General features: G+C 64.6%; 1 protein-coding gene across 1 annotated transcript in view; it reads left to right on the top strand.

Annotated features, from left to right (window-relative positions):
• KIRREL2 (kirre like nephrin family adhesion molecule 2) overlaps positions 1-26,905 on the top strand; it is a 28,209-nt gene extending 1,304 nt beyond the window's left edge. Inside the window, exons 2-15 of the mRNA XM_050929831.1 lie at positions 8,058-8,207; positions 8,675-8,824; positions 8,965-9,122; positions 9,418-9,568; positions 9,917-10,022; positions 10,291-10,439; positions 10,767-10,894; positions 11,244-11,370; positions 12,065-12,165; positions 20,522-20,720; positions 21,152-21,262; positions 22,775-22,887; positions 24,676-24,759; positions 25,134-26,905. Of these exons, the coding sequence (XP_050785788.1) occupies positions 8,058-8,207; positions 8,675-8,824; positions 8,965-9,122; positions 9,418-9,568; positions 9,917-10,022; positions 10,291-10,439; positions 10,767-10,894; positions 11,244-11,370; positions 12,065-12,165; positions 20,522-20,720; positions 21,152-21,262; positions 22,775-22,887; positions 24,676-24,759; positions 25,134-25,553 (2,147 nt within the window). The 3' untranslated portion in view covers positions 25,554-26,905. The remainder of the gene's footprint in view (positions 1-8,057; positions 8,208-8,674; positions 8,825-8,964; positions 9,123-9,417; positions 9,569-9,916; positions 10,023-10,290; positions 10,440-10,766; positions 10,895-11,243; positions 11,371-12,064; positions 12,166-20,521; positions 20,721-21,151; positions 21,263-22,774; positions 22,888-24,675; positions 24,760-25,133) is intronic.
• Positions 26,906-27,147: the final 242 nt, after the last annotated feature.

The raw sequence follows: 27,147 nt of genomic DNA, 5'->3' as shown, positions 1-27,147 counted from the left end.
CCCCGCCCCTTACCCTTTCCCAGTGTGTCTGTCAGATCCTCTCCTCCTGCGCTGACAGGGAAAGGAGCAGACCTGCCCTGGGGCAGGTGCGGAGGTGCCCAGGCACGGCTGGGTGCCAGACGCCCCCAGGGTATGTGTGTGTGTTGGGGGGGCAGGTTCTGGGGGTGTCAGGGAAGCCTAGCCCAGCTCACACTTACACGCCTGGTTGGCCTGCTGGGCCCCCCAGCTATGAATTCCCTTTACAGAAACACTAATGAATCCTGACTGGTTTGGGGCAGAGTGTCAGGGGGAGGGGGGCTGGATGGAGCAGGGGGTGTCTTTGCTCTGGGGCATTGTTTTGCATTCAGTTGGCTCAGAAGAGCTGGCAGGGGGCTGGATGGGGACTTGGGGAGTGGATTTGGGGTCTGACAGGGGAGGGATGGGAGCCCAGGGGCTTATGAGGGAAATTGGGGGGGTTATGGGGCTGGGGGGGTCATCGGGATCTGACAGGGGAGGGATGGGGCCCAGGGCCTTGTGTGGGAAATCGGGGGGGGGGGGGGTATGGGGATAGGAAGATCAGAGTCTGACAGGGGAGGGATGGGGGCCCAGGTACTTGTGGGGGCATTCCCAGGGCTGCTGGGGATGGGTTGGGGGGATGGGTCAGGAGAGGGGACTGTAACTGTTCTGTAGCAGCTCTCCATGGGCCCATCCAGCCCCATATCTCCCCTTACCCCAGAACAGCCCCACGGACCCTGGTACCTGCCCCTTCTCCCTTCCCTGCTGCTCAGGATGTCAAACCCAGGGGCCCTGATGGTCTGGCCATGCAAGCTCAGTAACTGACCTACACTCTGGTGATACTTTCTGTAAGGGTCAGGACGCCTGGGTTCCATCCCCTGCTCTGGGAGAGATGTCGGGTTTAGTAGGTTGCAGCAGTGGGGCGGGAGGCAGGGCTCCTGGGTTCTCTCCCCAGATCTGGGGGGGTGGCGGGGCTGGGAGGCAGGGCTCCTGGGTTCTCTCCCCAGATCTCGGGGGGGTCTGGGAGGCAGGGCTCCTGGGTTCTCTCCCCAGATCTGGGGGGGTGGCGGGGCTGGGAGGCAGGGCTCCTGGGTTCTCTCCCCAGATCTGGGGGGGTGGCGGGGCTGGGAGGCAGGGCTCCTGGGTTCTCTCCCCAGCTCAGGGAGGGAGGGGAGTGAGAGGCAGGGCTCCTGGGTTCTCTCCCCAGATCTGGGGGGGGCGGGGGGGGCTGGGAAGCAGGGCTCCTGGGTTCTCTCCCCAGGTCTAGGGGGTGGGGGTGGGCTGGGAGGCAGGGCTCCTGGGTTCTCTCCCCAGATCTGGGGGGCGGGGGTGGGCTGGGAGACAGGGCTCCTGGGTTCTCTCCCCAGATCTGGGGGGCAGGGGTGGGCTGGGAGGCAGGGCTCCTGGGTTCTCTCCCCAGGTCTGGGGGGTGGCGGTGGGCTGGGAGGCAGGGCTCCTGGGTTCTCTCCCCAGATCTGGGGGGCAGGGGTGGGCTGGGAGGCAGGGCTCCTGGGTTCTCTCCCCAGATCTGGGGGGCGGGGGCTGGGAGGCAGGGCTCCTGGGTTCTCTCCCCAGATCTGGGAGGTGGGGGCTGGGAGGCAGGGCTCCTGGGTCTAGTCCCCAGCTCGGGGAGGGGAGGAAGGGAAGTGAGGTGGTTGGAAGCCAGGACTCCTGGGTTCTAATCCCTGGCTCCAGTAGGGGGTTGCCTTTCCTCTGGGCATGGGGGAGGGGCCGGCTTTGCAGACACACACATAAAATTAACATCTGTTGGCTGTTTGGAAGTGACCTAATTTCTGGGGGCCGAGCTGGTGCCCGGTGGTACTGGCAAACCTGCCAGGGGGTGTTGTGCTCATTGCCGGGCATGTGCCCCACAACCCCTGCCATGGGGCGCCTGGCTGGGCATGAGGGGGGTTTCTCATGCCAGTGGGGTGGCCCTGTGCAGCTGCAAGACTCCCCCCTCCCTGTAGTGAAAGGGGGGAGGGGCAGTGGGGAGGAGGGGAGAGAAGGTGCCATCCATCCATCTGCATACACATGGACACCCATCCATTTATCTATCCCCATATTCTGCCCTCTGCACCCCCCACTTTCTCCCTCTCTCCTGCTGCCCCCCCCTTTATCCAGTGGGCTGTGGGGGCAATGCTGGGCTGTGTTCTGGGCAGTGGGGGCTAGGTTGGCAGAGATGTGGGGGGTTCAGGCTAGGAGGCTGTGGGGGTCAGGCTGGAGGACATGAGGGAGGTGCAGGCCATGGGGGGGCCAGGCCAGTGAAGGCAGGGGGGCCAGGCCAGCATAGGTGGAGAAGTGCTGGGTGGGGGGTGTCACAAGCTGTGGGGGGAAAGGCTGGTGGAGATGCCAGGCTGGTGGAGGTGAGGGGGCCAGGCTGGTGGAGGTGGGGGATGCAGGCCATGGCGGGTGCAGGCTGTGGGGTGGGGGGGCAGGCCAGTGGAGAGGGGTTGCAGGCTGTGGGGCAGGAGGACCAGGCTGGGGGGGCGGGGGGAGTGGCCAGCCCTGCTCTGGGCTGCCAAGGCAGCAGGCATGGGAGTGGCTGGATGGAGGAGGGGGGATGGACGCTGAATGAGCCCCAGCACAAAGGCATCCATTGTGGGTCCTGGCAGCTCCCGCTCTCACAAGCTGTCTGCCCCAGGGTGGGGCCCCCCATGTTCCTCCCCGCCCCACACCCTCCCACTGCCACTCCCAGCACAACACCGGCTTTGTGTGCGTCCTGCATTAACCCCACAGCCCCCCATGGCCTGGCCTCTGTCTGCCTGGCCCTCCACTGCACTCACATGCCTCATCCACCCCTCCCTGCCCCATGAGAGACAAGATACTGGCCCCAAGGCTAACGGGGCACTGAGTGGCTCAGGCGGGTGGGGAATGGGACAGCTTCCTAAGGCTGCCCCCTCTGCCAGTCACTCTCATTATCCCCTTTATGTAGATGGGGGAAACTGAGGCACGGAGCAGCAACAGGACTTGTCCAAGATCACCTGGGCAGCAGTATAGGGGCAGAGTCAGGGAGAGAACCCAGGAGTCCTGGCTCCCAGCCCCACCCCGCCCCAGAGTTCACACAGTGGAGTCTGTGTTTCCTGACGCGCTGTCCCATGCTCTAACCGCTAACCCACCCTGCCTCTGGCTATTTCCATCCTCGGAGACTCAGCGCTTTCTGCTGGCCCTTTCCCCCATTCTGTCCCCCATTCTGTGCAGAGGGAGTTACTGGGGGCCTAGCCAGGCTGGGATCAGCAGGGCCCCACTTTCTGCACAAAGCTATTTGTTGGAACTGCGCGGCTTCCAGTGCCCCCTCCCCAGAGCCAGGCGCACAATGGGGCCAGATTTCACGCCTGTTAGGAGGCAGGAATCTGAGGCCTCTGTGCAGCTTCCAAGGGGATTTGCAGTTGAGCATGGAAATGCAGCTGAGTATCTCTGAGTGCAGGGGGTGGGAGAACTGACAAGTGGGGAAGGAGGGATGACAAGAGAACCCAGGCATCCTGACTCCCAGTCCTCCCTCTCTCCCCAGCTCTAACCACTAGACATGCTCCCATCCCCAAGCCAAGATAGAACCCAGGTGTCCTGACTCCCAGCCCCCTCTCGCTCTAACCACTGGGAATCATTCCCCTTATTTCCAGCTGTGGGCCAAGAGTGGGTTCTAGTGAGGAGTCCTGGGTTCTATCCCTGCCTCTGGCAGAGAGTGGAGTCTGGTGATTAGAGCGGGGGGGCTGGGAGCAAGGACTCCTGGGTTCTCTCCCAGCTCTGGGAGAACAGTGGGGTGCTGTAACAGGGGTCTTCCCCAGGGTGCCATGTATCTTCTCCCCCAGGCCAGGAGTGGGGGCATGGGTCCAGCCCAGTGAGCTGAGCACTGGTGAGCAGGTGTGCCAGGATGTGAGCATCAGCCCGGTGCACTGCAGCTGTTGCTGCAAGTCTGCGTCATGGGGTGCGAATGTTCTCAGGGAGCCTGGGGGTGAGTCCAGGTCATCCCTGGACTGTGTGTGTCTGTGTGTGAGACCCTATGCCCCAGCGCCAGTGTGAGTCTGTGCATGATTGTGTCCATGTGGGGGGAGGGGGGTGAGCCTGTTTGGGTGTGCGGGGGTGTCAGGAGGCGTGGAATCTGGGTCAGGATGTGTGTGATCCCTTGTGTATGTGTAAATCTGGCAATGTCACCGTGTGTCTCAGTCAGCGTGTGATGTGGAGCGGGTCAGTCAGTGTCACTGGCTACAGAGGAGAGAGGTGTGTTCGTGTATCAAGCCAAAGCTGTGTGTGTATCAGTGAGCAGTGTGTGTATGGGTATCAGAGCTGTGTGTGTGTCTGTCACAGCTGTGTCTGTGCATCTCCGTGTGTGTGTATCAGTGAGCAGTGTGTGTATGGGTATCAGAGCTGTGTGTGTGTCTGTCACAGCGGTGTCTGTGCATCTCCGTGTGTGTGTCACATCTGTCTGTGTGCGTACATAGCCTCCTCTGCCCTCCTCTGATGACCAGCACGCACCCAGCCCAGCCCCCCACCCGCTGGGCATTGCAAGTGGGTGAGAATTTAGTGCCCATCTGTCCCTGCTCCGCGGCTGGTGTCCATCACCTGACACTGTGCATGGGAGGGGGGATCCCTCATGCATCTCCCCACCCCACAGAAATCCCATTAACTTTCCTGTAATTTCAGAGCCAAAATCTAATTAGCGTGTGTGTGTGTGCACGTGGGGGGGTGGGGAGGATTCAGTATCAGTGAAGCCAAAACCAGTCAAGGGGTGAAATTAACAAGGGGGGCTGGAAATTAACCAGGACATCCTCCTCCTTCCCAATTCTGCAGGCAGTTATGACCTGCTTCCCACCCATCGCTCTTCCCTGCCTGCCCCTGGAAACCCGCTGCATGCCTGGACGCCTGGGTTCTATCCCCAGCTCTGGGAGGGAGTGGGGTCTAGTGAGTTAGAGCAGGGGAGCTGGGAGCCAGGACTCTTGGGGTCTATCCCTTGCTCTGGAGAGCTGGCAGTCAAGATGGGGAGAGGGATAGCTCAGTGGTTTGAGCACTGACCAGCTAAACGCAAAGTTGTGAGCTCAATCCTTGAGGGGGCCATTTAGGGTTCTGGGGCAAAAATCTGTCTGGGGATGGGTCTTGCTTTGAGCAGGGGGTTGGACTAGATACCTCCTGAGGTCCCTTCCAACCCTGATAGTCTGTGGTTTCTGATCCAGGCAGTGGGGTGTAATGGGTTAGAGCTGGGACTCCTGGATCCCCTGTGCTGCACAAAGCCTGGCATATGTGCCTCTCCCTCTGTTTTCTTCTGTCTCGCTCCGCCCCAGCCCCTCCTGACCCTCCTCAGAGGATTATCCCCTTATTCAGATCCTGGTTTATTGGGTAAACTTGGAAACAATCGGGACAAAGGGCGGTGTTATTGGATTGGAATTAAGAAGGGTTTAGCCAGGAGATCAGAGCCGAGCGCAGAAAGGAACTTTCACCCTTCAGCCTCTGGGCTCCTTCCCCGCAGAAATGGAGCAGTTCCTGCCCCAGGGGTGCTGGGGCTGGGGCATAGAAGGCTGGTGGGGGTAGGGGTGTCTCGGGCATGGCCTAGGGGGAATGGGGTAGTGAGGAGAGTCTGCAGGGCAATTGGGGGACAGAATTAGGTGGGGGGAGGGTGTATCTATCAGGGCTGTCCTTAGGCATTCACGGCTGCACAGGGTATCCGAGAATTTGGGGCACCACTGGGACAGCAGGGCAGGGCAGGTCGGTTCCCACGCACCCAGCATGCGCTGCAGTCTCCTTCCCGAGGGAGAGGGTACAGGGCGGGGAACTGAGACTCTGCTTTGCTACCTTGTCCCTTCCCCCGGGGCTGTGAGCCTGGGCTGCCGCAGCGTCTGCTATGTAGGAAGCTCAGTGTGTGTCAGCAATGGGGGGTGGTTCTTCTGGAGGGTCTGCAGGCGGGGGTGGTGGCTGTGCCCCAAGTCAGGCATGGGGCACCAGTTAAATAATGCTGCCTAGGGCCCCATAAATCCTAAGGACGGCCCTGGTATCTATAGTGGGATGGGGTGGACAGTTGGGGGCTGTTGGGCGAGTGGGTATCGGTGGGGTTAGGCTAGGGGACAGAGTCCCCAGGGAAGGGCTGGGGGGACCCTGGGGGAGGGTGTGTCTGTGGGGGGTGGAGCTGGGGGGGGCAGAGGAGGGAGGCCCTTTGCCATCCAATCTGCCCCCACCTTTTGCGGGGCAAATAGCCCTGAGTACATTGCGGGGGTCTCTGACTCCTGTTCCCCAGCCCTAGCATCATTTGGGCCCTGGCACCTATGTCCCCTCCAGCCAGCCTGCCAGCCCCACAGAAAGGCTGGGCCAGCTCTGTGGGGACTGGCACCACAATGCCCTTACAACCCTACTTAAGGTTCCCAGAGTGGGGAGGTTGGCAGAGACCCCATAACCCGCTCTCTCCCCTATGGACTCCTCGGGGGGGGGCGGGGGGGGCGGCAGTGCAGGTGGACCAGACCCACCCCTGCAAGCCAGGGCACCATCTTAGGTCCAGATCACAGCTGCGCCCCCTAGAGGGGAAAGGTCCCAGGCTCCATTCTCTGCCCCGCTGGCAACTACAGCAGCTGCCCTTCCATGCACCCCTCTCTTCCTGCCCCTTCCGCCTCCCTGCCCCAACCCTGCCTCACCCCTTTCAGGACCCACGGAAAGGCCCCTCCAGCTGTGCCAGGCCCTCATTCACTTGCAATATCAAATGGATTTACTGGGGGCCTCATCCCGGCTCACCCCTCCCCTGCTGCTTGGATCCCCCATCCCATGCTCCCCATGACCCCCTCTCCCCTGCCAGGGCTGCCCAGAGGGGGGGGCAAGTGGGGCAATTTGCCCTGGGCCCCACAGGGGCACCCACAAGAGTTTTTTGGGGCCCCTGGAGCGGGGTCCTTCACTTGCTCCGGGGGCCCTGGAAAACTCTCTTGCGCTGGGCCCACGGAGCTTCTTCCGCTCCGGGTCTTCGGCGGCGGGGGATCCTTCCGCTCCAGGGTAGAAGGACCCCCCGCCACCAAATTACCGCCGAAGCAGGACCCGCCACCGAAGTGCCGGATCTTCGGTGGTAATTCGGCGGCGGGGGGGCCCCGCCACGGGTTTTCAGGACACTTTGGCGGCGGGTCCCAGAGCGGAAGGACCCCCCACCGCCAAATTACTGCCGAAGTGGGGGCCCCCCCGCCACCGAAGACCCCAGGCCCCCTGAATCCTCTGGGTGGCCCTATCCCCTGCTACCAGGATCCCCCATCCCCCCCCACCTCCATCCTGTGCTCCCTATGCCCCCTTCCCCGCTGCCTAGATTCCCCATCCCCCCCATCCTGTCCTCCTCTCACACCCCTTCCCTGCTGCCTGGATCCCCCATCCCCCCAGCCTGCACTCCTCACACTAACCCCTCCCTTGCTGCCAAGATTCCCCATCTCTCCCTCCAGTGCTCGCCATGCCCCTTTCCCCTGCTGCCTGGATCCCTCATCCCCCCCATCCTGTCCTCCTCTCACACCCCTTCCCCGCTGCCTAGATTCCCCATCCCCCCCATCCTGTCCTCCTCTCACACCCCTTCCCCGCTGCCTATATTCCCCATCCCTCCCATCCTGTCCTCCTCTCACACCCCTTCCCTGCTGCCTGGATCCCCCATCCCCCCAGCCTGCACTCCCCACACCAACCTTTCCCTTGCTGCCAAGATTCCCCATCTCTCCCTCCAGTGCTCCCCATGCCCCCTTCCCCTGCTGCCTGGATCCCTCATCCCCACTGGCCTGGGCTCCCCACACCCCCCTCCCCTGCTGCTGGGATCCCCCATCCCGACTGGCCTATGCTCCCCACACACCCCTCCCCTGCTGCTGGGATCCCCCATCCCGACTGGCCTATGCTCCCCACACCCCCCTCCCCTGCTGCTGGGATCCCCCATCCCCACTGGCCTGTGCTCCCCATGCTGCTCCCTTTCCCCATCCAATCTCCCCCCACCTTGTGCGCCTGTTGGGAGCCTTCCCTCATGAACTCCCCTCCCCAAGATGAGATTGAACCCAGGAGTCCTGGCTCCCAATCCCCCCTCCCATAATCCCTGGACCCCTGTCTGGTTAACACCTCCCCCTGCCCCCACCCGCCAGGCTGGGGGGCATATTTCTTTCAGCAGCCCATGGACCAGGTGATCGTGGCAGGGCAGTCGGTGACGCTGGCCTGCGTGGTTGTGGGCTACCAGGGCATGGTGCAGTGGACCAAGGATGGCCTGGCACTGGGCGGAGAGCGAGACTTGCCTGGTATGTATGCGGCTGCAGGGGGGGGTCAGCAGGGGGCGCTGTGCTGCGAGGGGTACTGGGGGTTCCTGGACGGGGCGCTGTGCTGCAGGGAGGGAGGGATCAGCGGACCCCACTGCCACTGTGCTGCCGGGGAGCAGACTGGGATCCCCAGAGGACACTGTGCTGCAGGGGAGCAGACTGAGGGTCCCCAAGGGGCACTGTTCAGTGGGGGGGAGGGACCAGGAGACTCCATAGAGTGCCATGCTGTGGGGGGAGGACTGGGGGTCCCTGGGGAGCTGTGCTGTGAGGGGGGACCAGAGGTTCCTGGGGAGGTGCTGTGCTGCAGGGCGGGTACCCTGTGTCCCTGCGGGGTGCTGTATTGTGAGTGGGACTGGGGATCCCTGGGGGCTCTATGCTGCAGTGGGGGGAGATGGGGGTCCCTGGGGGGTGCTGTGCCAGTCCCGGCAGTCTGTCCCTCTCTCCCGCAGGCTGGTCCCGGTACTCCATTGTCGGGGATCCGGCGGCTGGGCAGCACAACCTGAGGATTGAGTCTGCTGAGCTTGGTGACGACGCCGTGTACGAGTGCCAGGCTACGCAGGCGGCGCTGCGCTCCCAGCGTGCCCAGCTCACGGTGCTCTGTGAGTGTCCCCTCCCCCACAACTGGGGAACCACCCTGGGGAAGCTCACAGCACTGGAGCCCCCTCTCCCCACAGCTGGGGCACCGCTCTGGGGACTCCCACCCCATCACTGATCCCCTGTCTCCCATCTGCCCCCCCAGTACCGCCCAATGACCCCGTGATCCAGAATGGCCCCATCGTCCGGGTCCAGGCCAGCGTGCCCTACAACCTGACTTGCCAGGTGTCTGGTGCCAAGCCTGCCCCTGAGATCAGCTGGTACCGCAATGGGCAGCTGCAAGACTCTGCCCTCTATGCCAAGGTGAGACACCAGGGTGCAGGCTAGGGCATTAAAGGGGAGGCACAGGGGCAGGTTATTAACGGGCAGCCTGAAGTGTGGGGGGTGTTGGGAATTAAAGGGGCAGCCCAAGTGTGTGGTGGGACTCAGGCTATTAAAGGAGCGGGGGGGATAGGGTATTAAAGGGGAGCTGGGATATGGCATGAAAGAATGGCACAGTGCGGGGGTGGGAGATTCTCCCTCCCAGCCCCTGGGACCCCTTGGGGGATGGGCCTAATGGGCCTCAGGCTGAGGCCTGACCTCTGCTCCTGCTCCCCAGGCCCTGATGGAGGATGGGAAGCGGGCGACGGCTATCAGCACCCTGCTCGTCACGCCCAGCACCCAGGACATGGGCAGCGCCTACACCTGCCGCGTCACCAACCCGGCTGCACCTGCTGGCAGGCAGACCTCCATCACCCTTGACGTGCTGTGTGAGTCCTGACCTGGGGGTGCAGGTGCTGCGCTGTGGGGGGGCAGGGCTGGGTCTTGGCATGGGGTGCCATGCTGTGGGGGGATGGGAGCTGGCAGGCGCACCATGTTGTGGGGGCTCAACGTGCTGTGGGGATCGGGGAGGGTCAGGTGGGGGGCACTGTGCTGCAGGGGGGCACTGTGCTGTGAGGGGCAGGGAGAGGACTCGGTGCCGCTGTGCTGCAGTGGGTGGGGGTGCACCTGGTGGGGTGCACTGTGTTGTGAGGGGCAGGGGGCTTAGCGAGGGGCAGGTGAGCCCCACCCCAGAGCTGGTCGCATGTCTCTGACTGTCTTCCCCTTCCCCCCTCCAGACCCCCCCACCGTGATCCTCTCTGTCCAGCCACAGACCGTCGCAGAGGGCGGAAAGGTCAGCTTCCTCTGCACCGCCACTGCCAACCCCGAGGTGACCGGCTACCGGTAAGAGCCGCTGGTGGACCCCGGCGTCCGGGTGCCCTGAGAGACCCCGCGGGCCCAGCCGGGGGGGGGGGGGGGATGCATTGCCCTCTGGTGGCTGCAGTGGGGACGTGCAGGCCCCCCCTCACCGGCTCTTGCTGCCTTACCTGCCGGGTGCAGAGGAGAATCCACGCCCCCTGGTGGGAACAGGCGGTACTGTCCCCAGCTGCTGCCGCAGAGGCTCCCCCTAATTGTGCGTCTCTTCTCCGCCCCCTCGCCGGCTGTGGGGCAGGTGGGCGAAGGGCGGCGTGGTCATCGCTGAGGCCAATGGGGACAGCTACGAGGCCAGGGTGGATCACTCCTTCTTCACCCAGCCTGTGTCCTGCGAGGTGGCCAACGTCGTGGGCAGCACCAATGTCAGCACCCTGGTGGATGTGCACTGTGAGTGGGGGTGGGCGCTGGGAGGGGTGAGGGATGAGCACTGTGAGTGGGGGTGGGCGCTGTGGGGGGTTTGCAGGGGATGGGTGCTGGCAGTGGGGAAGAGGAGTGGGCTGGGAGGGTGAGGGATGGGCACAGTTAGGGAGCCAGGCTGTGGTTGCTGCAGGGGCTGGGCACTGAGCAGGGGAGGACAATTAAAGGTGGGCATGCATGGGGGAGGGGTACAGTATTGGCAGGGAACTATGGGGGGGGTCTGGCAGTGTTGAGAGGATGACCCTGCCCCCCCACCACAAGCCCCACCCCTGTACTGACTGGATCCTCCCCCTGCAGTCGGGCCCCGCCTGGTCTCCCAGCCCAAGCCCCTCACCGTGGATGTCGGGGCCGATGCCTCTTTCACCTGCGCTTGGGCTGGGAACCCGCCCCTCACCCTGGCCTGGACCAAGAAGGGATCCGGCGTGGTGAGTGACCTGCCCGTTGCAGTCCTGGCTCCCATCTCCAACTGCTAGACCCCACTCACCTCCCAGAGCCAGGGACTGAACCTAGGAGTCCTGGCTCTCAGCCCCACTGCTCTAACCACTAGACCCCACTCCTCTCCCACAGCCAGGGATTGAACCCAGGAGTCCTGGCTTCTAGCCCCACTGCTCTAACCACTAGACCCCACTTCCCTTCCAGGGACAGGGATTGAACCCAGGACTCCTGGCTCCCAGCCCCACTGCTCTAACCACTAGACCCCAATCCCCTCCCACAGCTTGGGCTGGAACCCAGGCGTCCTGGCCTCCCACTCTAACCCCTGCCATGTGGCTGCAGGTGCTGAGTAATGGCAACACCCTGCACCTAAAGACCGTGACGCAGGAGGATGCTGGCACCTACGTGTGCAAGGCCATCGTGCCACGCATCGGTGTGGCTGACAAGGAGGTGACGCTGGCGGTCAATGGTGAGGGCAGGGGTGGGGCATTTCATGGGGGCTGGGCATTGCCTGGGGGTGGGGCTTCCATGGGTGGAGTCTCAGGTGGCCCAGCCCCATGGGGGTTGCTTCCTATAGGGTGTGGGGAAGGCATCCAGGGCCGGTGCAACGATTTAGGGGACTGGTGCTAGGATTTGGGGGGCACCATTTTCTTCGGCAGTGACCGCGGCGGCCAGATCTTCAGCTGCCTCAGTCGCCGCCGCCATTTAGGCAGAGAGAGCTGGGGCAGGGGAGCGTGGGGAGGGCCGCCTGCAGCAAGTAGGGGCGGGGGGCATGCAGGGGAACCCCTGCCCCAGCTCACCCCTGCCCCGTCTCCTCCCCAAGCACGCCGTGGCTGCTTCGCTTCTCCCGCCGCCCAGGCTTGTGACACATATGCTCATTGGATAGGAGGCGAGCAGGGGTGAGCTGGTGCGGGGGGGTGCCTCAGGGCGGAGAATGGGGAGCTGCCGGGGGGGGCACCTCAGGGCAGAGGAGGGGTGCTGCTGTGGAGGGGGCGCCTCAGGGTGGGGGCTCGGGGACGGGGGAGGGCGCAAGGTGGAAGTTTCGCCTCGCTCACAAAACATTCTTGCACCGGCCTGAAGGCGTCCGAGGACGGGGGTGTCTGTGCTGGGGGAGAGGTATGAGGAGGTGCCGCCCCCCTAAATTCTGCCTTCCCCCATTGCAGGGCCCCCTATCATCAGCGCTGAGTCCAGCCAGCAGACGGTGCTGGGGGACAAGGCACGGCTGGAGTGTCTAGTGCGGAGCACACCCCCTCCTGACCGCATTGTGAGTTCTGCCCCCACTGATACCCCAGCCCCACAACCTGCCCCCCACGGCACTGAGTGCTGCCCCCTGCCCCCACCGATACCTCAGCCCCACAACCTGCCCCGACCACATCGTGAGTGCTGTCCTCTGAGCCCCCCAGCCCCACAACCTGCCCTGACCGCATTGTGAGTGCTGTCCTCTGAGCCCCCCAGCCCCACAACCTGCCCTGACCGCATTGTGAGTGCTGTCCTCTGAGCCCCCCAGCCCACCAACCTGCCCCCCACGGCACTGAGTGCTGCCCCCTGCCCCCACCGATACCCCAGCCCCACAACCTGCCCCGACCACATCGTGAGTGCTGCCCCCTGCCCCCAACGATACCTCAGCCCCACAACCTGCCCCGACCACATCGTGAGTGCTGCCCCCTGCCCCCACTGATACCCCAGCCCCACAACCTGCCCCGACCACATCGTGAGTGCTGCCCCCTGCCCCCACTGATACCTCAGCCCCACAGCCTGCCACGACCACATCGTGAGTGCTGCCCCCACTGATACCCCAGCCCCACAACCTGCCCCGACCACATCGTGAGTGCTGCCCCCTGCCCCCACTGATACCTCAGCCCCACAGCCTGCCACGACCACATCGTGAGTGCTGCCCCCTGCCCCCACCGATACCTCAGCCCCACAGCCTGCCCCGACCACATCGTGAGTGCTGCCCCCTGCCCCCACCGATACCCCAGCCCCACAACCTGCCCCGACCACATCGTGAGTGCTGCCACCTGCCCCCACCGATACCTCAGCCCCACAGCCTGCCCCAACCACATCGTGAGTGCTGCCCCCTGCCCCCACTGATACCCCAGCCCCACAACCTGTCCCGACCACATCGTGAGTACTGCCCCCTGCCCCAACCGATACCTCAGCCCCACAGCCTGCCCCAACCACATCGTGAGTGCTGCCCCCACCAATACCTCAGCCCCACAGCCTGCCCCGACCACATCGTGAGTGCTGCCCCCTGCCCCCACTGATAACCCAGCCCCACAACCTGCCCCGACCACATCGTGAGTGCTGTCCTCTGAGCCCCCCAGCCCCACAACCTGCCCTGACCGCATTGTGAGTGCTGTCCTCTGAGCCCTCCAGCCCACCAACCTGACCCCCACGGCACTGAGTGCTGCCCCCTGCCCCCACCGATACCTCAGCCCCACAACCTGCCCCGACCACATCGTGAGTGCTGCCCCCACTGATACCCCAGCCCCACAACCTGCCCTGACCGTATTGTGAGTGCTGTCCTCTGAGCCCCCCAGCCCACCAACCTGCCCCCCACGGCACTGAGTGCTGCCCCCTGCCCCCACCGATACCCCAGCCCCACAACCTGCCCCGACCACATCGTGAGTGCTGCCCCCTGCCCCCACCGATACCTCAGCCCCACAACCTGCCCCGACCACATCGTGAGTGCTGCCCCCTGCCCCCACCGATACCTCAGCCCCACAGCCTGCCCCGACCACATCGTGAGTGCTGCCCCCTGCCCCCACCGATACCTCAGCCCCACAACCTGCCCCGACCACATCGTGAGTGCTGCCCCCTGCCCCCACCGATACCTCAGCCCCACAACCTGCCCCGACCACATCGTGAGTGCTGCCTCCTGCCCCCACCGATACCTCAGCCCCACAACCGGCACCGACCACATCGTGAGTGCTGCCCCCTGCCCCCACCGATACCCCAGCCCCACAACCTGTCCCGACCACATCGTGAGTGCTGCCCCCACCGATACCTCAGCCCCACGACCTGCCATGACCACATCGTGAGTGCTGCCCCCTGCCCCCACCGATACCCCAGCCCCACAACCTGTCCCGACCACATCGTGAGTGCTGCCCCCACCGATACCTCAGCCCCACGACCTGCCATGACCACATCGTGAGTGCTGCCCCCTGCCCCAACCGATACCTGAGCCCCACAGCCTGCCCCGACCACATCGTGAGTGCTGCCCCCACCGATACCTCAGCCCCACAGCCTGCCCCGACCACATCGTGAGTGCTGCCCCCTGCCCCCACCGATACCTCAGCCCCACAGCCTGCCCCGACCACATCGTGAGTGCTGCCCCCTGCCCCCACTGATAACCCAGCCCCACAACCTGCCCCGACCACATCGTGAGTGCTGCCCCCTGCCCCCACCGATACCTCAGCCCCACAACCTGCCCCGACCACATCGTGAGTGCTGCCCCTGCCCCCACTGATACCTCAGCCCCACAGCCTGCCCCGACCACATCGTGAGTGCTGCCCCCACCGATACCCCAGCCCCACAACCTGCCCTGACCGCATTGTGAGTGCTGTCCTCTGAGCCCTCCAGCCCACCAACCTGCCCCCCACGGCACTGAGTGCTGCCCCCTGCCCCCACCAATACCTCAGCCCCACAGCCTGCCCTGACCACATCGAGAGTGCTGCCCCCTGCCCCCACCGATACCCCAGCCCCACAACCTGCCCTGACCATATTGTGAGTGCTGTCCTCTGAGCCCCCCAGCCCACCAACCTGCCCCCCACGGCACTGAGTGCTGCCCCCTGCCCCCACCGATACCCCAGCCCCACAACCTGCCCCGACCACATCGTGAGTGCTGCCCCCTGCCCCCACCGATACCTCAGCCCCACAACCTGCCCCGACCACATCGTGAGTGCTGCCCCCTGCCCCCACCGATACCTCAGCCCCACAACCTGCCCCGACCACATCGTGAGTGCTGCCCCCTGCCCCCACTGATACCCCAGCCCCACAACCTGTCCCGACCACATCGTGAGTACTGCCCCCTGCCCCAACCGATACCTCAGCCCCACAGCCTGCCCCAAACACATCGTGAGTGCTGCCCCCTGCCCCCACTGATAACCCAGCCCCACAACCTGCCCCGACCACATCGTGAGTGCGGCCCCCTGCCCCCACCGATACCTCAGCCCCACAGCCTGCCCCAACCACATCGTGAGTGCTGCCCCCTGCCCCCACTGATACCCCAGCCCCACAACCTGCCCCGACCACATCGTGAGTGCTGCCCCCTGCCCCCACTGATACCCCAGCCCCACAACCTGCCCCGACCACATCGTGAGTGCTGCCTCCTGCCCCCACCGATACCTCAGCCCCACAACCTGTCCTGACCACATCGTGAGTGCTGCCCCCTGTCCCCACCGATACCTCAGCCCCACAACTTGCCCCGACCACATCGTGAGTGCTGCCCCCTGCCCCCACCGATACCTCAGCCCCACAACTTGCCCCGACCACATCGTGAGTGCTGCCCCCTGCCCCCACCGATACCTCAGCCCCACAACTTGCCCCGACCACATCGTGAGTGCTGCCCCCTGCCCCCACCGATACCTCAGCCCCACAACCTGCCCCGACCACATCGTGAGTGCTGCCCTCTGCCCCCACCGATACCTCAGCCCCACAACCTGCCCCGACCACATCGTGAGTGCTGCCCCCTGCCCCCACTGATACCCCAGCCCCACAACCTGCCCCAACCACATCGTGAGTGCTGCCCCCACCGATACCCCAGCCCCACAACCTGTCCCAACCACATCGTGAGTGCTGCCCCCTGCCCCCACCGATACCCCAGCCCCACAACCTGCCCCGACCACATCGTGAGTGCTGCCCCCACCGATACCCCAGCCCCACAACCTGTCCCAACCACATCGTGAGTGCTGCCCCCTGCCCCCACCGATACCCCAGCCCCACAACCTGCCCCGACCACATCGTGAGTGCTGCCCCCACCGATACCCCAGCCCCACAACCTGCCCCGACCACATCGTGAGTGCTGCCCCCTGCCCCCACCGATACCTCAGCCCCACAGCCTGCCCCGACCACATCGTGAGTGCTGCCCCCTGCCCCCACCGATACCCGAGCCCCACAACCTGCCCCGACCACATCGTGAGTGCTGCCCCCTGCCCCCACCGATACCTCAGCCCCACAACCTGCCCCGACCACATCGTGAGTGCTGCCCCCTGCCCCAACCGATACCTCAGCCCCACAGCCTGCCCCAACCACATCGTGAGTGCTGCCCCCACCGATACCTCAGCCCCACGACCTGCCCCGACCACAACGTGAGTGCTGCCCCCTGCCCCCACTGATACCCCAGCCCCACAGCCTGCCCCGACCACATCGTGAGTGCTGCCCCCTGCCCCCACCGATACCTCAGCCCCACAACCTGTCCCGACCACATCGTGAGTGCTGCCCCCTGCCCCCACCGATACCTCAGCCCCACAACTTGCCCCGACCACATCGTGAGTGCTGCCCCCTGCCCCCACTGATACCTCAGCCCCACAACCTGCCCCGACCACATCGTGAGTGCTGCCCCCTGCCCCCACTGATACCCCAGCCCCACAACCTGCCCCGACCACATCGTGAGTGCTGCCCTCTGCCCCCACCGATACCTCAGCCCCACAACCTGCCCCGACCACATCGTGAGTGCTGCCCCCTGCCCCCACCGATACCTCAGCTCCACAACCTGCCCCGACCACATCGTGAGTGCTTCCCCCTGCCCCCACCGATACCCCAGCCCCACAACCTGCCCCGATCACATCGTGAATGCTGCCCCCTGCCCCCACCTATACCTCAGCCCCACAACCTGCCCCGACCACATCGTGAGTGCTGCCCCCTGCCCCCACCGATACCTCAGCCCCACAACCTGTCCCGACCACATCATGAATGCTGCCCCCACCGATACCTCAGCCCCACGACCTGCCCCGACCAAATCGTGAGTGCTGCCCCCTGCCCCCACCGATACCTCAGCCCCACAACCTGCCCCGACCACATCGTGAGTGCTGCCCCCTGCCCCCACCGATACCCCAGCCCCACAACCTGCCCCGACCACATCGTGAGTGCTGCCCCCACCGATACCCCAGCCCCACAACCTGCCCCGACCACATCGTGAGTGCTGCCCCCTGCCCCCACCGATACCCCAGCCCCACAACCTGCCCCGACCACATCGTGAGTGCTGCCCCCTGCCCCCACCGATACCTGAGCCCCACAACCTGCCCCGACCACTTCGTGAGTGCTGCCCCCACCGATACCCCAGCCCCACAACCTGCCCCGACCACATCGTGAGTGCTGCCCCCTGCCCCCAGTGATACCCCAGCCCCACAACCTGTCCCGACCACATTGTGAGTGCTGCCCCCACCGATACCTCAGCCCCACGACCTGCCCCGACCACAACGTGAGTGCTGCCTCCTGCCCCCACTGATACCCCAGCCCCACAACCTGCCCCGACCACATCGTGAGTGCTGCCTCCTGCCCCCACTGATACCCCAGCCCCTCAACCTGTCCCGACCACATCGTGAGTGCTGCCCCCTGCCCCCAGCGATACCTCAGCCCCACAACCTGCCCCGACCACATCATGAGTGCTGCCCTCTGCCCCCACCGATACCTCAGCCCCACAACCTGCCACGACCACATCGTGAATGCTGCCCCCACTGATACCCCAGCCCCACAACCTGCCCCGACCACATCGTGAGTGGTGCCCCCTGCCCCCACCGATACCTCAGCTCCACAACCTGCCCCGACCACATCGTGAGTGCTGCCCCCACTGATACCTCAGCCCCACAACCTGCCACGACCACATCGTGAGTGCTACCCACTGCTCCCACCGATACCCCAGCCCCACAACCTGCCACGACCACATCGTGAGTGCTGCCCCCTGCCCCCACCGATACCCCAGCCTCACAACCTGCCCCGACCACATCGTGAGTGCTGCCGCCACCGATACCCCAGCCCCACAACTTGCCCCGACCACATCGTGAGTGCTGCCCCCTGCCCCCACTGATACCTCAGCCCCACAACCTGCCACGACCACATCGTGAGTGCTGCCCCCTGCCCCCACCGATACCTCAGCCCCACAACTTGCCCCGACCACATCGTGAGTGCTGCCCCCTGCCCCCACTGATACCCCAGCCCCACAACCTGCCCCGACCACATCGTGAGTGCTGCCCCCACCGATACCCCAGCCTCACAACCTGCCCCGACCACATCGTGAGTGCTGCCCCCTGCCCCCACTGATATCTCAGCCCCACAACCTGCCACGACCACATCGTGAGTGCTGCCCCCACCGATACCTCAGCCCCACAACCTGTCCCAACCACATCGTGAGTGCTGCCCCCACCGATACCCCAGCCTCACAACCTGCCCCGACCACATCGTGAGTGCTGCCCCCTGCCCCCACCGATACCTCAGCCCCACAACCTGCCCGGACCACATCGTGAATGCTGCCCCCACCGATACCTCAGCCCCACAACCTGCCACGACCACATCGTGAGTGCTGCCCCCTGCCCCCACCGATACCTCAGCCCCACAGCCTGCCCCGACCACATCGTGAGTGCTGCCCCCTGCCCCCACCGATACCGCAGCCCCACAACCTGCCCCGACCACATCGTGAGTGCTGCCCCCTGCCCCCACCGATACCCCAGCCCCACAACCTGCCCCGACCACATCGTGAGTGCTGCCCCTGCCCGCACCGATACCTCAGCCCCACAACCTGCCACGACCACATCGTGAGTGCTGCCCCCACTGATACCTCAGCCCCACAACCTGCCACGACCACATCGTGAGTGCTGCCCCCACTGATACCTCAGCCCCACAACCTGCCACGACCACATCATGAGTGCTGCCCCCACTGATACCCCAGCCCCACAACCTGTCCCGACCACATCGTGAGTGCTGCCCCCTGCCCCCACCGATACCTCAGCCCCACAACCTGCCCCGACCACATCGTGAGTGCTGCCCCCTGCCCCCATCAATAAGCAGCCCCACAACCTGCCCCGACCACATCGTGATCGCTGCCCCCACCGATACCCCAGCCTCACAACCTGCCCCGACCACATCGTGAGTGCTGCCCCTGCCCGCACCGATACCTCAGCCTCACAACCTGCCCCGACCACATCGTGAGTGCTGCCCCCTGCCGCCACCGATACCTCAGCCCCACAACCTGCCCCGACCACATCGTGAGTGCTGCCCCTGCCCCCACTGATACCTCAGCCTCACAACCTGCCCCGACCACATCGTGAGTGCTGCTCCCTGCCCCCACCGATACCTCAGCCCCATAACCTGCCCCGACCACATCGTGAGTGCTGCCCCCTGCCCCCACTGATACCCCAGCCCCACAGCCTGCCCCAACCACATCGTGAGTGCTGCCCCCACCGATACCCCAGCCCCACAACCTGCCCCAACCACATCGTGAGTGCTGCCCCCACCGATACCCCAGCCTCACAACCTGCCCCGACCACATCGTGAGTGCTGCCCCCTGCCCCCACCGATACCTCAGCCCCACAACCTGCCCCAACCACATCGTGAGTGCTGCCCCCAACTGATGCCCCAGCCCCACAACCTACCCTGACCACATCGTGAATGCTGCCCCCACCGATACCCCAGCCCCACAACCTGCCATGACCACATCGTGAGTGCTGCCTCCACCGATGCCCCAGCCTCACAACCTGCCACGACCACATCGTGAGTGCTGCCCCCACTGATACTCCAGCCCCACAACCTGCCCTGACCACATCGTAAGTGCTGTCCTCACTGATACCCCAGCCCCACAACCTGCCCTGACCACATCGTGAGTGCTGCCCCCTGCCTCCACTGATACCCCAGCCCCACAACCTGCCCCGACCACATCGTGAGTGCTGCCCCCTGCCCCCACCGATACCCCAGCCCCACAACCTGCCCCGACCACATCGTGAGTGCTGCCCCCTGCCTCCACTGATACCCCAGCCCCACAACCTGCCCCGACCACATCGTGAGTTCTGCCCCCTGACCCCACCGATACCTCAGCCCCACAACCTGCCATGACCACATCGTGAGTGCTGCCTCCACCGATGCCCCAGCCTCACAACCTGCCACGACCACATCGTGAGTGCTGCCCCCACTGATACTCCAGCCCCACAACCTGCCCTGACCACATCGTAAGTGCTGCCCTCACTGATACCCCAGCCCCACAACCTGCCCTGACCACATCGTGAGTGCTGCCCCCACCGATACCCCAGGCCCAAAACCTGCCTCGACCACATCGTGAGTGCTGCCCCCTGCCCCCACCGATTCCCCAGCCCCAGAACCTGCCCCTACCACATCATGAGTGCTGCCCCCACTGATACCCCAGCCGCACAACCTGCCCTGACCACATTGTGAGTACTGCCCTCTGCTTGCCCCGCAACTCACCCCCAGCTCCCCAGCCTGTCCTGAACACACTGTGAGTTCAGATGCCCCCCTGCCCTCCCACCTGCCCCTACTATATCGTGAGGGCTGGCCCCTGACTGACCCCCTGAACTCCCCACCATGCCCCCCACCGCATCCTGAGTGCTGCTGTCCCCTGCCCACCCCCAGCCTGCCCTCCCGCTGACAGGGCCTGTGCCTCGCTCTCGCGGTAGGTGTGGGCTTGGGGCGAGCGGGTGCTGGACAGCGGCTCAGAGCAGCGCTTCACAGTGGACACGGCGCTGACGGAGCGGGGGGTGCTCTCGGCCCTGCTCATCCAGCCCACGCACCTGGAGGACTTCGCCCAGCCCTACAACTGCACGGCCTGGAACCGTTTCGGGGCCCGCTCAGCATCCGTCACACTGCGCCGGCAGGGTAAGTCCTGCCCCTAGCCCATAGCCCTGCCCACATCCACACTAGCCATCCCCACAGCCCAACTGGCCCCACCCACACGCAACCCTGGAAGAGCTGCACAGACTGGCACCACTTAGCCTCATGCTGACAGGATGGGTCCCATGGGTTCCAACCCCTGACCCAATTGCCCCACCCTCCCACACCAAACCAGCTACAATTTACCCAGATGGCCCACTCCTGAGGTGGCTGTCACCAGATGAACCGTGTTCCCCAGCTGGCCCACCCCAGAGGTGGCTGCATTTCAGTGCTGGGTGAGCCATCCCTGTGAGATGTTATGTGCGACTTTTCTCCTGCTGTCCCCACTCCCCAGAGTGGCTGCATCTCAGCACTGGGCAAGCTGTCTGTGTGCTTTAGCAGCAGGGACCCACTCTCATCTGCTCTTTCCCCCACAGAGGTCCTCCCCATCATGATAATCGGGGCCTCGGCCGCGGCTGCCGTCACCATGCTGCTGGTCTTGGTTATTGGCGTGTCTGTCTGCTGCCTGCGCTGGTGCCACGGGAAAGGTGAGGTCACTGGCTAGCTCTGCCCCTCCCCACTTACAGACGTGAGTCAGTGATGAGCTGACAAAATGTTAACAACCGGTTCCCTCCTCCTCACCCCACAAGGGGGTCATGCCCCCCCACCTCCCCGGAACTCCTGTCCCATCCAACTTCCCACGTTCCTTGACAGCCCCCCTCCCAGGACCCCTGCCCCATCCACCCCCCTTCCCTGTCCCCTGACTGCCCCCTGCCGCCCCATCCAACCCCTCCTCTCATTCCTGATGGCCCCCCGGGACAACCTACCCCATCCAACCACCCCTTCTCTCTGTCCTGGCTGCCCCTGGAACCCCTGCCCCTGACTGCCCCCCACCGCCCCATCCAACCCCTGCTCCTTCCTGACTGCCACCCCGGACGCTTGCCCCCATTCAATCCCCCTGTTCCCTGCCCTCTAACCGCCCCGACACTAATCCACCCCCTCAACTCCCCTGCCCTCTATCCAACACCCCCTCCCTGCTCCCTTACCACGCTGCCTGGAGGTGGGGGCCAGGCTGGGGCTGCTCAGCCAGGGTTGGGGTTGGGACCGGAGCCGCTTGGCCACGGCCGGGCTGGAGCCGTGCTGCCTGGGGACAGGGTTGGGGTCGGGGTTGGGGGCCAGACCAGAGCCGTATGGCGCCTGGAGCCCTCCTCGCGCCCCCTGCCCCAGCTCACATGCGGGAAGCCACTGCTTCCTTCTCAAACCTCCAGGCTTCCCACACGAACAGCTGAGTCCCAGGAAACCGGGGAGAGGGAGGAGAACCTGGGGGAGCGTTCAGGGGAGGAGGCAGAGGCAGAGTGCAGTGACCTGGGGCTGGGGGAAGGGCAGGGAGCTGCTGGAACTTTTGTTAAATTAAAAAGCCTTTTTCGAAGGCTGAGATGGGCTTTTCCCCCTTCACATGCAGACACACTTCTAACATGTGTTAATGTGCTTGGGCTAATACGTGGATCCACACATGCCCCGACATGGTACCACACAGACCCACGCTTCTATGCATAGGGACACATGAGGACACACATGGACATGCCAGTTTCGGTACAGAAACCCACGCGGGTTGGTGTTAGAAGTCTCGTGGTGCCATGGATAGGCTTGATGCTCCCGAGAACATGTCTGTACAGGCATGAAACATGTGTCCCATGTAAAGGTCACACAAACATACCCTCGCATAGGTGGGCAGCCCCTCCAATGGCGGGTGCAGGATAACAGCTCTCTACTGCTGCACACCGATGGAGTGACTCCTCCACTTCCAGTGGCAGTTGCTTCATCTCAGTGCTAGGCGAGCTGCTCCCATGCAGAGGTGGCTGCATCTTAGCACCAGGGAAGTCATCCCTGTGCAGTGTTATGTACAGCTGTTACCTGGCTGTCCCCCCCCAGAGGTGGGCTGGGGAACCACACCAATGGGGTGCACAGATTCCCCCCCCCCCGAACCAGCGGTGGGTGGGGCCCATAGAGAAGCTGGGGACCCAGGGGAGGTTCACGCCCCTGTGTCTGTCTGTGTCCAGCAGCCAAACAAGGCAGCACGCTCTCCAAGACGGAGGTCCTGGTGCAGATCAGCGCAAGCGACAGCAGCCCCAGCCGGCCCAGCGATACAGAGGAAGATGTCAAGGAGCCCATGGTGAGCACGACCTGGTGTCCTGTACTGAGCCCCACAGCATGGTGCCCCCTACTGAGCCCCCCGCTCCCCATGGCGCTGTGCCCCCTACTGTGCCCCACACTCCCGCGGCGCTGCGACCCCTACTGAGCCACCGCAGCATGGTGCCCCCTACTGAGCCCCCCAGTCCCCATGGCGCTGTGCCCCCTACTGTGCCCCACACTCCCGCGGCGCTGCGGCCCCTACTGAGCCACCGCAGCATGGTGCCCCCTACTAAGCCCCCCGGTCCCCATGGCGCTGGGGCCCCTACTGAGCCACCGCAGCATGGTGCCCCCTACTGAGCCCCCCGCTCCCCATGGCGCTGTGCCCCCTACTGTGCCCCACACTCCCGCGGCGCTGCGGCCCCTACTGAGCCACCGCAGCATGGTGCCCCCTATTGAGCCCCCCGGTCCCCACGGCGCTGGGGCCCCTACTGAGCCACCGCAGCATGGTGCCCCCTACTGAGCCCCCCGCTCCCCATGGCGCTGTGCCCCCTACTGTGCCCCACACTCCCGCGGCGCTGCGACCCCTACTGAGCCCCACAGCATGGTGCCCCCTACTGAGCCCCCCGCTCCCCATGGCGCTGGGGCCCCTACTGAGCCACCGCAGCATGGTGCCCCCTACTGAGCCCCACAGTCCCGCAGCGCTGGGGCCCCTACTGAGCCCCCCAGTCTCCACGGCGCTGCGGCCCTTACTGAGCCACCGCAGCATGGTGCCCCCTACTGAGCCCCCTGCTCCCCAGGGCGCTGTGCCCCCTACTGTGCCCCACACTCCCGCGGCGCTGCGACCCCTACTGAGCCACCGCAGCATGGTGCCCCCTATTGAGCCCCCCGGTCCCCACGGCGCTGGGGCCCCTACTGAGCCACCGCAGCATGGTGCCCCCTACTGAGCCCCCCGCTCCCCATGGCGCTGTGCCCCCTACTGTGCCCCACACTCCCGCGGCGCTGCGACCCCTACTGAGCCCCACAGCATGGTGCCCCCTACTGAGCCCCCCGCTCCCCATGGCGCTGGGGCCCCTACTGAGCCACCGCAGCATGGTGCCCCCTACTGAGCCCCACAGTCCCGCAGCGCTGGGGCCCCTACTGAGCCCCCCAGTCTCCACGGCGCTGCGGCCCCTACTGAGCCACCGCAGCATGGTGCCCCCTACTGAGCCCAACAGCATGGTGCCTCCTACTGAGCCCCACGGTGGGGGCCCCCTACTGAGACCCCCGGTCCCCACGGCGCTGTGCCCCCTACGGAGCCCCACAGCATGGTGCCCCCTACTGAGCCCCACAGTCCCGCGGCGCTGCGGCCCCTACTGAGCCACCGCAGCATGGTGCCTCCTACTGGTCCCCACGGCGCTGTGCCCCCCACTGAGCCCCCCGGTCCCCACGGCTCTGTGCCCCCTACTGAGCCCCACGGTCTCCACGGCGCTGTGCCCCCTACTGAGCCCCCTGGTCTCCATATCACAGCGCCCCCTACTGAGCCCCCTCACCCCTGTGCCCGCTACCGAGCCCAACTGTCCCACAGCCCTGCACCCGCTACTGTGCTTCTGCCCCATGGCACGGCCCCCTGACAAACCTCCTACAGCACAGCGCCCCCTACTGATCCCCTCCCCCTGCTCCCCACGGCCTGGCGCCCCGCAATGCCGCGCTGGCCTATGCATGCAGGTTCAGTAGCTTCATGGGGGGGGCGGGTGTGGAAGCCCCGGGATCTGGCTGCAGGCAGTGGATGACAGAGCCAGACCCCCCCACCTCGAGACTCAGCCCCTCCCCTTTCTCTCCCCACCCCCAGACCACGAGCAGTGAGTCCCCAGCCACATCGCACACGGAGCACAGCGAGATCCTGGAGGAGGAAGAGGGCAGCCGGGATATTAAGGTGGGAAGCCCTGCCCCTGACCCAGGCCCCACCCCATTTCCCCCAAGAGGCAATGCCAGGGTGTCTCCTCCCCCTCTCTTAAAGGCACAGTGGCCCCCCTGCACTTCCCTTGGCCCCGTCCTGCCCCACATAGAGTGCCCTGCTGGAGTGGGGCTGGGGGTCCCCCCACGCTACAGGGGCTGGGAATTCACACCTCATTGGGATGCAAACAGCATCTCTCTCTTCCCAATAGCAAGGGGCACAGGCTCTCTGCAGACTCAGGCAGCATTGCTGTGTCAGTCGCACTTGGGGCAGTTCCCCCCACTCTGAGGGGCAGTCCCCAATCTCCCCTCCCCCATCTGTCTCATTGATGTCTCTCTTCTACCCCTCCCCAGGACCCCACCAACGGTTACTACAAGGTCCGTGCTCACGAGGAGCCCCACCTGTCTGGCAGTTTCTCAGAGTATGCCCCGGCCCCGCGCCCCCTCTGTGCTGGGTCCCATGCTGCCATGTTCCCTCCCTCAGGGCAGCCCTACAGCCACCGCTATACGCTGGGGGCACCCAGCTCCCGCACAGCCTACGAGCCCCACTACCCACAGGATGCGGTGTACGGGGGGGGCTACCTCACGGCCCCCTACACCCGGGCCTTCACCAGCTACGTCAAGCCCAGCGCCTATGAGAAGGCAGAGAACAGCTACGAACACTCGGACCAGGCCAGCAAGGTGTCGGGTGGCTCCCGCTACTCCTACACCTCCCTCTCACGGCAGTCAGACTACGGGCGGCCCGCCCAGCAGCGCATGCAGACACATGTGTGACTCTTCCTCCCCAACACACATCAAGCCATTGGGGGACAGACACCCAGGGTCGTCCCTGTTGTGGGAGGGGGTTGGTGTAGGTTCGGCTTAGCCAACTGTCTCAAAGTGGCCGACAGGCTAGCTGACTTGTGCTGCTGGAGGTGGAGATGAGTGGCCATCGGCTGGGGGAAGGTGTTCAGAATGGCTGTCTCCCCGGTTGACTTTTTCCTCCTAGAGGTGGGGATGAGTGGCTGTTGGCTGGGATTAGGAATCAAGGGATGTGTTCAAAATGGCTGACAAAGGGGGTTCAAAACGGCCCTGTTGACTTCCTCCGTTGGACCTGGGGATGGATTTGCACTGGACAGGGAAGAAGTCACAAGGTTAGATACACTAATGGCCATCAAAAATGGGTTCAAAATGGCCGTTGAGTTGGGTTCAAGATGGCTGACGGTTGAGCCTGGTGATGAGTACAATTGGCTGGGGAAGAAGTCCGGCTTAGCCCTGGGACGTTGAGGTGGGTTCAGAATGGCTGATGGTCCCATTCACTTCCTGAAATCGGCCGGTTGGCTTATCCCAGGGCTGCCAAGGTGGGGTAAAAAATGGCCACCAAGAGGGGCTCAAAATGGCCAACAGCCCAATCAGCTTCCTGCAGAGACGAATGGAGGGAGGAGCGAGTGGATGTTGGATTTCCGAGTGGCTTCCCCCACTGCCGCTGGCACTGGATCAGCCAGGCCTGGACGCAGGAGGACGACCGCAGGACCAAGATGGCAGCTGATGCTAGGGCCCGCCTGCTGGCGTTGCAGGCCCAGTAAAAATGGCAGCTCTCAACTTTCCTGTGCAGCCTGACCATGGGGCTCATGGGGGGCAGTGGACGTATGCGTGAATCCCCCCAATGGCAGCACCCTCCCACACACCACCAATGGGGGGGGCTGGGTCTGCTGCCCTCTGCCCCACCCCCACCCCCTGCTGGGGTGGGACTGGTAGGGGTCCCACAGATCCATGGGGCTCGAAGCTAACAGCCCATTGGGATGCTAAGGGCAGTTTCCTCCTCTCAGAGCGTGCAACCTCAGGCATGCCCCAGGGCAGCGGCCTGGTTAGCTTGGGCAAGGAGGGAGTAGGGCACAGGACTTCTCCCCTCCAAGGGGCACCAGCTCTAATTCCCCACTGCAAGACCATGGGGGCAAGATGTTGATGTTGTAGCCAGGCCCTGGCCACAGCCTCTGGCAGTAACCGGCTGGGCCAAATCCATTCAACTGGGGGCTGGGTCTTTCCTACCATTAAAAACCCACCGGTTCCCGGCCATCCCCAGGCACTGGGTTCCCCCACAGAGGGGAGGGGAGTTCTCAGGGTGAACCCCCTCACACACCTGTCAATGGCGCAGACTTAAATAATTTATATTTAATAAAACACATGGAAAGAGTCATTGAGACTTTTATTGGGGAACCAGCCTGATGGGGCGGAGCCTGGCAAAGACTGCCTGGGTCCGCCCCCTGGATCCGAGCGACACCTGCCCCCTCCTGCCCCCCGAATCCGACCCATCCAGCCCAGTACCCGCCCCCTCCCTGCTCCCCGAATCCGACCCATCCAGCCCAGTACCCGCCCCCTCCCTGCCCCC

Source organism: Gopherus flavomarginatus, chromosome 20 (assembly GCF_025201925.1).
Source record: "Gopherus flavomarginatus isolate rGopFla2 chromosome 20, rGopFla2.mat.asm, whole genome shotgun sequence".
Taxonomy (NCBI): domain Eukaryota; kingdom Metazoa; phylum Chordata; order Testudines; family Testudinidae; genus Gopherus; species Gopherus flavomarginatus.
The sequence above is the reverse complement of the archived record's forward strand: the minus strand, read 5'-3'. Positions and strand labels throughout refer to the sequence as shown.